This window comes from Equus quagga, chromosome 14 (assembly GCF_021613505.1).
Source record: "Equus quagga isolate Etosha38 chromosome 14, UCLA_HA_Equagga_1.0, whole genome shotgun sequence".
In the NCBI taxonomy this organism is placed as follows: domain Eukaryota; kingdom Metazoa; phylum Chordata; class Mammalia; order Perissodactyla; family Equidae; genus Equus; species Equus quagga.
The window spans coordinates 80,638,480-80,651,108 of record NC_060280.1 but is presented as its reverse complement, the minus strand read 5'-3'; the positions used below and the strand labels follow the sequence as shown (position 1 = coordinate 80,651,108).

General features: G+C 40.8%; 1 protein-coding gene across 1 annotated transcript in view; it reads left to right on the top strand.

Annotated features, from left to right (window-relative positions):
- OPCML (opioid binding protein/cell adhesion molecule like) overlaps positions 1-12,629 on the top strand; it is a 453,264-nt gene that overhangs the window by 344,567 nt on the left and 96,068 nt on the right. The window contains exon 3 of the mRNA XM_046637504.1: positions 7,806-7,931. Within this exon, the coding sequence (XP_046493460.1) occupies positions 7,806-7,931 (126 nt within the window). The remainder of the gene's footprint in view (positions 1-7,805; positions 7,932-12,629) is intronic.

The following is a 12,629-nucleotide window of genomic DNA, read 5'->3' as shown; positions in this document are numbered from 1 at the left end:
TCATCACCACCACCAACACCACCGTCATGGTCATCATCATCATCATCATCATCATCATCATCTTTAGACACTTTAATGCCCTCTCCCATTTCTCTTATAAAAAAGACCAAAGCCTTAGAGTTTCCTCCAATAGTCCATAGGTTCTGGTTTCTGCCTGTCCACCCTCCACTTGCAGGATTTGACTGTTTTCACTTCAGCCACAGTCGCCCAAGCTAACCCTGATCTAAGAGACTTTAAGAGCCTTTGCATATGCTAATCCCTCTGCCGGGAACAAACCTCTCACACAAACTCACCAACCAGGACAAACGTCCTGTTATGGGTGATCATGGTTCCTTGCACCACTTCAAGGCACACCCACAGCGGTAATCACACAATGATTCCTATGATTATTTATCAGGGTCAGTGTTCTCCTCTAGACACTAAGCTCCAGAATTTACATGAGAGATGGACCTTGTCTGTCCATTCTACTACCCCAAGGTAATCCTAGGTCATAGCAGGCACTCAATAAATGTTTTAGAATGAATATAGTACATCATTTTGGACTGGTAGCCATGGAGCACAGACTTATATTCATCTCTAGAAGGGGGAGAGCTGACGGGGGAGTAGTATATCTCAATATCAGTTTTCAAGAGTGAGCAGGACTTGAACCAGCAGATGAGTGGGGAAGAAGGCACATGGGCAGAGGGTAGAGCACATGTAAACATGTGGAATTAGGAGTGAGCGTGGGGTGTGTAGAGTATTGTCAAACAGGCTGGCGTGGGTGGGGCAGCACAGCTTGTCGTGAGAAGGGGAAACAGTGGGCAAGTAATGAGAGGAGAGTTATGCAGGTGAAAGTTTAGCCTTATGCGATCAATTATCAATAAATGAAAAAGATATTTTCAGAGAACCCACAAGTAGGGGGTTGCCTTCTCTCCTCGCAGTGCAAGAACGTCTGGTTCTACCTCTCAAGAGCTGACAGGCCATGATTTATTTTAATAACATCTTCATGGGGATATAATTCCTTTACGAAAAAATTCATCTGTTTAAAGTGTACTACTCCGTGGCTTTTAGTACATGCACAAGGTTGTGCAACAATCACCACTACCCAATTCTAGACTATCTCCTTATCCTGAAAAAGAAATCCTACACCAGCGAGCACTCACTCCCTATGGACCCCTCTCCCAAGCCCCTGGTAACTAATGTACTTCTTGTCTTTATGGATTTGCCTATTCTGGACATTTCATGTAAGTGGAAATGGTACAATATGTGACCTTTTCTGTCTGGCTTCTTCCACTTAACGTAACATTTTCAAGGTTCATCCATATTAGAGCATGCGTCAGTACTCCATTCCTTATTACAGATGAATAATATTCCGTTGTATGGATATACTGCATTTTGTTTATCCATTCAGCTGTTGATAGGCATTTGGGTTGTATCTACTTTTTGTCTATTATGAATAACACTGTTATGAATATTCGTCTATGAGTTGTGTAGATATATATTTTTACTCTTCGTAGGTATATACCTGGGAGTTGAATTGCTGAGTCATGTGGTAACTCTATCTTTAACCTTTTAAGGAACTGCCAGACTGTCTCCCAAGGCTGCTGCACCATTATAGGTTCCCCTAGCAATGTATGAGGGCTGGAATCTCCCCACATCCTCACCAACTCTTGTTATCTGCCTTTCTGATGATAGCCATCCTAGTGGATGGGAAGTGGGATCTCATTGTAGTTTTGATTTGCATTTTCCTAATGAATTGTGATGCTAAACATCTTTTCATGTGCATACTGGCCATTTGAGTATCTTCTTTGGAGAAATGTCTATTCCAATACCTTGTATATTTTTAGTTAGATTATTTGTATTTTATTAAGTTAAATGTGTTTTTATATATTTTGGATACTAGTCCCTTATCAGATATATTATTTGTAAAAATTTTCTCCCATTCTGTGGGTTTTTTTTTGCACTTTCTCAATAGTGCCCTTTGAAGTACAAACTTTGCTTCAAAGAGGAAGGAACTGAGATTTAGAAAATGAGAAATTAGGCACAGATTAAGCCATTTATAGATCTAAACAGAATGAATAATTTCAAAAATGAGTGTAGAAAAATGAATAAAAATGACTAACCTTCATTAAGTACTTATTTCTGGGCATTGTGCTAGTGTGCTACATATGTTTCCACTTAATTCATACAACTACCTAGAGACAGAAATTTTGTCATCTTCAATTTACAGATGAAGAACAAGGGGCTCACAAGGGTTAAGCTAAAGTTGCCCAAGGTTACACAGGTCTGTTGGACTCCAGGACCTAAGCTATGGCACATGGCCTTCTCATATGCTGTTTCAACCATAGCATATCAACTTCATGTGGAGTGGTGCTAGAATCACACATTTCAATCCTCAATTACCTTTGCACGAAGAAATCTTTCAGCTTTAGAAAAGTCTTGTCTAACTCAGGTTTGGTGTCTCACACGTGTATAATAATGTGTATAACACGGTGTGGATAGTACGCATTTATTCAGTCAACAGATTTTTATTAATCACTTATTATGTTCAAAACCAAGCACAGTTCAATACACTGGGAGTATAGTGATTTCTAAAGGTACAGTTTAGGGCCAGAGACACTTTAAAAAATAGTCATACAAATAAATATAAAAGCACAAAACTATACTAAAATCATTGAGGAAAATTTAAAGTTTGAAAAGAGCTCATAAGAAGAGGACCTGAATTAGAGGGTGGGGGTGGAGGGGGTGATGGGGCTGAAGTCATTAGCAAAGCCTTCTCTGAGGAAGTAACATTCAAACTGAGCCCAGAGGAAAAGAAATATGTGAGAAGAAGGTGGAGAGTATGCCAGGGAGAGGAAAGGGTAAGTGTCGAATGACTAGGAGGGAAAGCCCTCGACAGGGTAGGACACCCACTTTACAAACCCGTGCATTTGTACACTGCCTTTGTGGGGGAGAGGACGTCACTACATGTCAGGTTTCGTGTTATATAATAGGAATACAAGGATAAATATAGCAGGTCTCTTCCTTAGGATAGCTCAGTTGCAAAGATGAATGGTATGATAAAGACATAAACAAGAGTGCCTTGGGAACAGAAGTGAGAGCAACTAAGGCATCAGAAAGGAGCTCATATTCGAGTGTTGAGGGAGTGGATCACATGGCACAGAAGTAGGAAAGTGTTTTCCAAGCAGAATAAATAGTGTGTGTAAAGGCACAGAGATGAGAGCATGATGCAGCCTCGGATATGTGGGGCTGCTTGTTAGCGAAGGGGCTGGGACATAGGCTATGGCCAGACTGTGAATGGGTTTGTAAATCCTGCTGAGGAGTTTGGACTTTCATCTTAGCCAGGGCCAGGTGTTGGGGGTGTTAGGCAGAAGCAAGATATTTAAGAGGCAACTGTGCTAGGTGTCTGGGGTGTGAGTTATAAAATGGTGGCAGGTTGAGAAATGAAAAGACTTTTATAACATCCAAGCAAGAGATGATGAGCTTCTCAACTAAACCCGTGGCCATGAGACTGGAGAGGAGGGCCAGGCTTCAGACGTACTGGGATATTTAAGAGCAGGTGAGCATGCTCAGGGTAAAGAGAGAAGGTGTAAACGCCTTATCGGAACCCGGAGCCCAAAGATACCTTTGGAAATCTACCTCTTCCCCAAGTACTTGATTGCAATCTCATAAAGTATTGTTTGTCTGTCTGCCTCTTGGTGTATGTATATATGCAGAGAGACAGACAGACAATGTTCTAGCTAGGCCTGTATCTATGTTTATATCTATCTATCTGCCTATCTAAAATGACCAAATTTGAAGTTGTTGTAGTTGTGCACTGACAACCTGTACAGTCCCGTGCAGCCCCTGCTGTAACCCACCACCATCGATGAAATCAGAGACAGGCACCCCCAGCAGCAGGGAGGGCTGGCCTAGTGTCTGCAGTGACTACAACTCACTGTGCTATTTGTAATCCTTTAGTTAGACTCTTGTAGGATCTATCATTTTCTTTAAGTAATTTTGGCATTTCGAACAAGATTATTATACGTTTTTTGTGTTTATCTGTATATTTATAAACACTAGCAATATACATATTCATTTTCCATGGAGAAGTGTCTGCAAATTGAACAAAGTTCTCCTAGCAAAATATGTGGAAGCATTTAAAGTCATTTCCAAGTACTTCTTTCTTCAAAAAGTTATCATGGAGACAAGAGGACAGTCATAATTCTATTGCCAAATTCTGTTCAGATTTAAAATTAAATTGGAAGTATTGAGTATCTCCCTTGGCAAGCATTGCCTACATGTCTTTACATGGTCCTATAGAGACAAGGATGACCAAGGTGGACGCCCACCCCAGTGACATGCGGTGTGCCGACTGAGGCAAGATGGCTCTGTGCGCTGCATAAGTGCTGTGAGGGAAGACGCACCAGGAGGACGTTGGAAGTAGAGGAAACAAATATGCCAATATGAATATTACGTTTGGAGCATTGATAAGAGGTTAAACAAAGAGGCAGCATAATATAATGGAAAGAACTCTGTCATTAACTAACCATGTAATTTGGGGCAATTTACTTAACCCTCCCCATGCCTCAGTTTCTTCATTTTTAATAGGGAGAACATTTGTTCTATTTATCTCATAATTTGTGAGGAAATCATGAGATAATGCATGTGCAAGTAATTTAAAAACCATCAAGTTACATACTAATAAGTAATACATATTACATATTACATATTACTAATAAGGATATCATAATTGAGAACAGAAAGAACTTCCCTTTCTCCCAATTCATTCTCTGCACTTCCTTTCTTACGGGCAACCCACACCCTTGAAACTGCACTTTTCTTTCCTCCTTTGAGAAAATAACTACAGAGAGAACATTACAGACTTGCAGAGGATGAGGGACAGCCCGGCCTGGGGCTTGGTGGGAATGTCCCGATTAACCTCCCAATTCCCCTCCAGGAAGCTGCCTCCTAATGGATGGCATTGACTGAGTGCCTGGGGAAAGAGGAGGTGGTGATAATTATCCATGGAATTTCACAAATCTCTCTTAACCCAAGAGCCCTTAAACTATCAGATGAAATGTAAAATGTGTGCAACTGATGGCTCTGATTGGGGCGTGTTGAGAGATCTGCCCTGGGCATCACAGCTGCAAGGACTAAATCATCTCCCCTCCACAACCACACGCCCCCGCCCGCACCACGCCCCCCACTCCCCCACCACACCCCCACTCCCCCCCAACCCCGCTGTGTCAACCTCACCACCAGGGAGACTCTTGGTCTACAGAAAGAGAACTTCAGATGGCCTAACACATCCAGCTAAAGCTGACATTATTCTGAGAATATTTTGGAATGTGCACTGAAGTTGTTGCTTTATAAAAGTGAAAAAAGTATTGACATTTCTAAGCCCAGAACTATTTTTTAACAAGCTGGAAAATACTGAGAAGCAAGTAGTACAGTTTTCTCAAGAGAATGCAGTGTAGTTTGAATGCACACTATTTTTTCCCAGTGTGTCTTTGGGTAAAATATGTGCAATGAAATTTCAGGCCAAATCCGAATGCAGAAATAACCCAAAATATGGCAGATTTATAAGCTAGGTAATTTTTATTTATTTGCTAATGCAGATTCCCTTAAGAACTCAAATATTCTGCGTGTTACTTATGGCTTCTCCTTGAGAAGGCTTACCTCTAAGTTCTCCACAGCATCACACTCCAGGCTGCGCGGATGTCTGAATCAAGCATCAGCCATAATTCTCCTTCACCACTGACTCAGGGTGGTTTGGAATCCACTAGTTCTCTACCTGTTTGGTAATTAATAATTCATAATTAAACTGGCAGTTTGAATAAATCAGTGTAACTGTAGGCTTGGAGCTTCCTCTCTCTGTTGTGCTTTTACTTTGAGAGTCTGAGAGAAAATTAAGAAAGGTTTACGTATCTGAAATTCTCCATTGAAAGTTTTGCTTTTCCCCTGAAGTTGTTAATTGGCTCTTTGAATCTTTCTTTCAAAGAGGAATTAGGCAGGTGCCCTTGTCAGCCTTGTGCGGACCCTGAGGAAATAGAGATGTATGCCATTCCATCCTTACCCCCAAGCAGCTCCCTCTCTAGGGAAAGAGACAGGCAGGAAGCTGTCAGCTGTAGTACAACATGCTCACTGCCCCTCCAGCAAGATTTGGACCAAATGCAGTGGGACAGATGAGTGATTCTCTTTTCAGGATTTGGGGAGAGGTCAGGGAAAACTGCAGAGGGGAGGTGACCTTCAAGGTCCCTTGAAAGATGAGTCATGTCTTTTCAGGTAGGAAATGAAGAGAAGATGAGGAAAAGCAAAGCCGTGGACGTGCTTTTGCTTTTACCCTGTTCTCAGGAGGGCCAGGATCCGGTGCTGTGTTAGTGAGGACTCTCCCCCGGATGAGGATGTCAGTGGGCTGGGGGTTAGACTGCAGGAGGCTTAGGTCATGCCAAATAGGCTCTGCATTGTCTGGTGGGCCACGGTGAGCTAAAGGAGTAAATCGGGGAGTAGTTTGATTATGTTATTGCCTGAAAAGATCGTGTTTTCTGGCCACGTGGAGGCGATAGGTTGAAGAGATCCAGAATCGGAAAGAGACCAGATGGGAGGTTCTGGGTGGGAGGCTCGTGCAGCTGCCCATGTGAAAACTGCTGAGAAACTCAGTGGACAGGACAATGGCGATGAGAAGGGAAAGTCGAGAAGGACTCTATGTAAAATACATAATTTTCCAATGCCAAGCTTTGAATTGAATTAAGAATCAGGCCTGGAGATGGGACAAGGTAGACAGCAAGACCAGGGATCACGTCAGCCTTTGCAAAGCTAACAGCAACTGGACATGGACCCAGCCCACGAGAGGACACAGTTTACATGAAGGATGTTATTGTTGCTGTTGTCATTCTTATTGTTGTCACTTAGGAGCTAACATTTATTGAGGCTTCCTGTATATCAGGCACTCTGCTAAGCCGTTGTTCTATTAAAACTCACAAGACAAGGAGTTTGCCACTACTCTCATTCGTATTTCACAGGTGAGGAACGAAAGCTCGAGGAGGCGGAGGCAGGTTCCCTTTCCCCAGGTCATTCAGCAGGTGAGGAGTTGAGCTCCAGACCCCTGATCCTAACCACTAGGCTACAAGGCCATTAAAAATAGGTGTTATAATCTTATAGTGACAATAGTAGCAGGGACAATATATTGCAGGTGGGGTCTAGGGGAAAAAGCATTTAACTCTGATTGGGCAAGTTGGAGGAAATTTCACTGACTTGCAAAGGATCTGTTTAAGGAATGGGCAGGAATTTTCAGGTAAAGAAATGAGAAAGAAAAGAATTCCAGGATGGAATGAGCAGTGCAAAAGTCAGAGAATTCGAAAGGGTCTGGACTCCTCAGGAAATGGTAACTAACTCCCTGTGGGGGGCTTTGTGAGTGAGTTACTGCAGAAAAAGGTGTAAGGGGCTACTCATGGGTATCTGGTTAAGCCAGCAATTCCACTAAAAGGAAGCAGTATGTGGACAGAGAGGAATTCTCGGAACACTGTAAGATTTTCCCTTCGGTTTTGCCTTTCAGTCGATAAGCACTATTGCCTGTCTCTTCAGTCCCGCTGCTTCCCTCCCGCCCCACACACATCCCTGCCTCCTGCTACAAAAAGACACACTGCAGAGCTCCTTCTATCAGGAGTGCTCTGTAAATGTTGTGTTATTGGCCACATCTTTGGCAAATCAAGCAGTTTGAAAATTATCATTGAGAATAATGTTCATCATAAAGGAATGCTGTACAAATATTCATAGGCCAACACCTCCTTTTGAGTGCAAAGGATCATTCTCACGTGTTTCTTCCCTCCTTTCTTTCTTTATAGTTCCTCCCCAGATCATGAACATCTCCTCAGATATCACGGTGAATGAGGGAAGCAGCGTGACCCTGCTGTGTCTTGCTATCGGCAGACCAGAGCCAACAGTGACATGGAGACACCTGTCTGTCAAGGGTAAGACATTGACCTGCAGGAAGTTTTCAGAGATAGCATATTGAAGGCTTGGTTCTAATTCACAACAGAACTTCAGGAATCAGAGAACAATGCTGTATTGTAACACAGTGATGGAAAAGCAAAGGCCACATATATCAGTCACTGAGGATTCCATTCCAAAAGGAGAATTTACAGAGAAATTTACGGAACTATTTTCTCAGTCCTTTTTACGATTTTAAAAAACATTTGTTTTCCCAACTATGAAGAACAGAGGTGCCATAAGAATAACTTACAACAAAGATCCTAATTTCTCAAGGTGGAGATGCGTGGGTCAGTGGTGGTTTGTCCTTTCTCGAAGTAGAGTGCTAGAACACTAGAATGTGCTTTGAAAACTTGAGTGTTATTGTGCATCCAAGAGAAAAAGCAGCTCCTTGGCCAATACTTTCAGGGCATTTACCCAGAGCCACATCAGTTTGACCTGTACATACATAGTCCTTCCTGAGTAAAGGAAGGATGATGGAAATGGTTAGGTGCACCTGGACATGCCTGCGCTGGGCACTACATCATCGGTATTAAAATATTAGTTATGATCATCTCCACCTTAATGAGAAGGGAACCAAAAAGATAATTGCCGTATTCCCTTGGAACTAAAACTTACTCCAAGTTGAACTTGAAGAGATGGGCAGGGCCACTTGATGTATTTACACTGTCACTAGAAACTATGATTAATTCTAGAAATTATACAAGGAAACAAGTACTCCCTCAGGCATTAGAAAATCCAAACATGAAAGTCAGTGGATAGGACAAAGCTTGCCTGTGTGTGATGTAGAAATAATATAGATCCAGAAGAAAACACAGAAATAAATCTTAGTAAACTTGAGATAGAAAAAAAATTTGCTATGACACGAAAAGCTCTAACCATAACAGAAAAAACTCTATAAATTTGGCTTTGCATTATTTTTCTATGGCTGCCGAAGCAAAGTACCACAAACTGCACGGCTTAAACAACCGAAATGTATTTTCTCACAGTTCTGGAGGCCAGATGTTCACAGTGAAGACATAGGCAGGGTCGGTTCCTTCTGGGCTGTGAGGGCAAATCTGTTCCAGCCTCTCCCCAGATTCAGGGTGTTTGCTGGCCAGCCTTGGTGTTTCTTGGCTTGTACAGGCATCACCCTAATCTCTGCCTCATCTTCACTTGGGCTTCTCCCTGTGTGCATCTCACTGTGTCAAATTCTCCATTTTTGTAAGGATACCGAACATATTGGATTAGGGCCCACACTAATGACCTCATCTTAACTTGATTACCTTCTTAAAGAGCCTGTGTGCAAATAAGGTCACATTCTGAGGCACTGGAAGTTAGCACTTCCAGGTTTCTTCTTTGGACGGGATGTCATTCAACCCATAACAGGCTTCATCAAAATTAAAATCACCATCAAGAATAAATTTTAAAAAGCCACAGACTGGAAGAAAATATTTGCCATAATTATGTCTGATAAAGAATTTATATCGGGGCTATATGAAGAATTCTTACAACATAATTCTGATAACCCACCTTACCTTGAAATGAACAAAAAGTTTGTTCACAATTCACAAAAGAAGATATATGAATAAAAAATAAAGTCATGAAAATATGCTCAATATCTTTATCACAGAAATGAAAATTAAACTGTAATGAAATACCACTACACAACTACTAGAATGACAAAAATTCAAAAGACTGACAATATCAGGTGTTGGTGAGGATGTGGAGCAACTGACACCCTTATACATTAAGTCTGGCACTGTGAATTAGTATAAAAGCATTATTCAAAACAGTTTAGCACTTAAAGTTAAACACACACCTAGCGTATGACCCAGCAATTCCACTCCTCAATATTTACCAAATATAAATGAAAGCATGTCCACAAATATGCATAGTACACAACTGTTCCTAGTGGCTTCATTTATAATAGCCTTAAACTAAAACAACCCAAATAACCATCAAAAGGTAAATAGATAAATTGTGATATATTAAAACAGACGAGTTCTCTGCAATTAAAAGGAACAAACCATTGACCCACATTAGCAAAATGGATGAATCTCACAAACATTACACTGAGCAAAAGAAACAAGACACAAAAGAAACAAGACACAAAAAAATACCTACTGTATGACTTTAAAGGGGAGGAAGAATATTCCTCTCCCCTCTAGGTCCTGCTGGCTGGTCTAAGATTTAAGTTGACATGAGACAGAATAAGAGGAAAAAATCAGCAACGTTTGTTAACATGTATACATGGGAGAAACCCAGCAAAGCTGAGGAAGGCGCCAGGATGTCTGAAGCCACCACCTTAAATTCCATCTTCAGCTAAAGACAAAGGGAAGGTTGGGAGTAGTAGGTGGAGACTTCAGAGGGGAGGAAGGCAATTCACTTGGAAATGGAAAATAAAATGTTTGGTAAACAAATGGTTGCTGGGCCATCTGTAGATAATACGACCAGAGAGAAAACTTTGATAAAAAAAGAGCCTAGCCAGGTCCCTCCCAGTGTATGGCCATCGCTCCTTCCTGGGACAGCCTTGTATTTTAAATTCTTTTTGGCAGTTAGGGAAAAGGTCAACATTTCTTTTTGAGTCTTTTGTTCTTGAAAATAATCAAGCCAAGGAGACACATTTTGGGGTGACAAATTCTGATCCCCCACAATTTCGTTTATATGAAATTCTAGAACAGACAAAACTAATCTACAGTGACTGAAATCAAGTCAGTGGTTACCGAGGGTAGGGATTTTTGGAGACTTGACTGCAAAGGGCCACAAGAGAATTTGTGGAGGTGATGGAGATGCAGTATGTCTTGAATGGGGTGGCGGTTACACTGCTGTGTAAGTTAGTCAAAATAACCAAACTGTGCACTAAAAACAGGTGAACTCACTGTATGTAAATTAAATCTCAATAAAATTTGAAAATATACATACAGAGATGTAGGAAATAATGACCTGGGATTTTCCCACTAATTTGAAATTAATTATGTGAGCCGCACTTACTAAATGAGAGACTGGATTTGTTACTAGGAGCATTATTTAAGCTCTCACTATCTCATTTCCTCCACGTAAATTGAGAATACATATTTCAGCCCCTGCCTTCTTATAAGGAAAGATAATGCTAATAAATCTGCTGAACTTTCTTTGTATAAAGACCTCAGATATTGAAATCCAAAATGTCAATATTATAAAGTAATATTAACGAGAATATTAAAATAATGCACATAAGGGACATCACAAAGCTCGACTTTAATATAAACACAGCAATAGCTTGTGCTCCCAAAGACAGAAGCCCCATGGGAATTTTGCTTAAAGTCAGGGAGAATTTTGGATTTACATTATATACAAAAAAAAAGTCTAACCACCAGACCAATTTCTATGTATTTGGTAAAGTTAGATGGCTTTATAAAGGCTTGAAATCCCAGAATGCTTTCATTTGATCCTAAATACAAATTCCCTAAGCCTAGAAATCTTTTGAAAGGCATTTTGACTTTGTGGAAGTGTTCTGAAGCAATTCTTTATAATGGTACATTGCTAAGATTTTCCTCTTAAAATAAGGGATATTCATCCATATTGCCAATCTTTTATATAACATCATAGTTGGCAATTCAGCCTCACAAAAGCCCAGACAATCCTAAATGTAAATTATCCCTCCTCCATAAACCTCCCAGGCTGTGTTCTACTTTCAGGCTGGCTTTTGTTGTTTCACAGCTCTGGCCTTCACACCGCTGTCTTTCATTTCCCCTATTGTCTCTTTCCCCTCTCTCAATGACATTTAAACATTTAAAGGCAAAGCATTGTTTCTCAAGTTTGGAAAACAGTGGCACCTAGAGCATTGGCAAGTTTGAAATTTGCAGTGGCAGGGTGACTACCAATGCTTGTTTTTAGAAGGCTATTCCTTCTCGGTTGGAGTTAAGGAGGCTCTGGAAAGTGTTCTGAAGATTTGGAAGAGCAGCCAATAAAACCTAAGCACCAAAACAGCATTTTTAGAGCAATTTACTGGTTACTTCAGCGTGCAAGAATAAGAAAAAAAAGTTTCAATGACGTTTCCTTTGAAATTCCAATAGGATTACATTGGAGAATTTAGCTCACTGGACAGCTGTGTTCCAAAAATGCTAACACAATGTTCAAAATCTGTTCTTTAAATTTGGGGATCTATACAACAGAAATGATTAAATAAGCTTTCCTTTAGAAAAATAATGTTTTAATGAGGAGATTATTAAAGATTATAGTGGTAATGCTTGTGGTTTAAAACGACAGACCAAGCGCATGCCGCAAATCTCTAGAAATTGTGGAAAAGAGGTAAAGACTAATGAGTCAATGAATCTATTATCACACATAATAATAGTAAGCTTTTATGTTCCAGAAACTATGAGGAATCTGTGAAATACAAAAAAGGAAGTAGATGTAATGAAGGGAAAAAACTACCGCTCAAAATGCAGGAGTATGATATACCTGAAATGGTAGACATTGGAAAAGGGAAGGCCTTTAGGTCACGGGGCCCTGGTGAAGGGCTAACCCGAGTGGGGCTGAGGGGAGGGAAGACAGGAGCGTCCTGGTAACATTTGCCAGTTTCCACGGCGTAAATATTCCCATCGTTGCCACTTTTCTGGGAGACCCTTTGAAGTCACTTTGGTTTTGCGGCTCATTTTCACTTAAAAATAAACAAACCCCAAACAAGTCCTTCTTATGAAAGTAGGGTGAAAGTT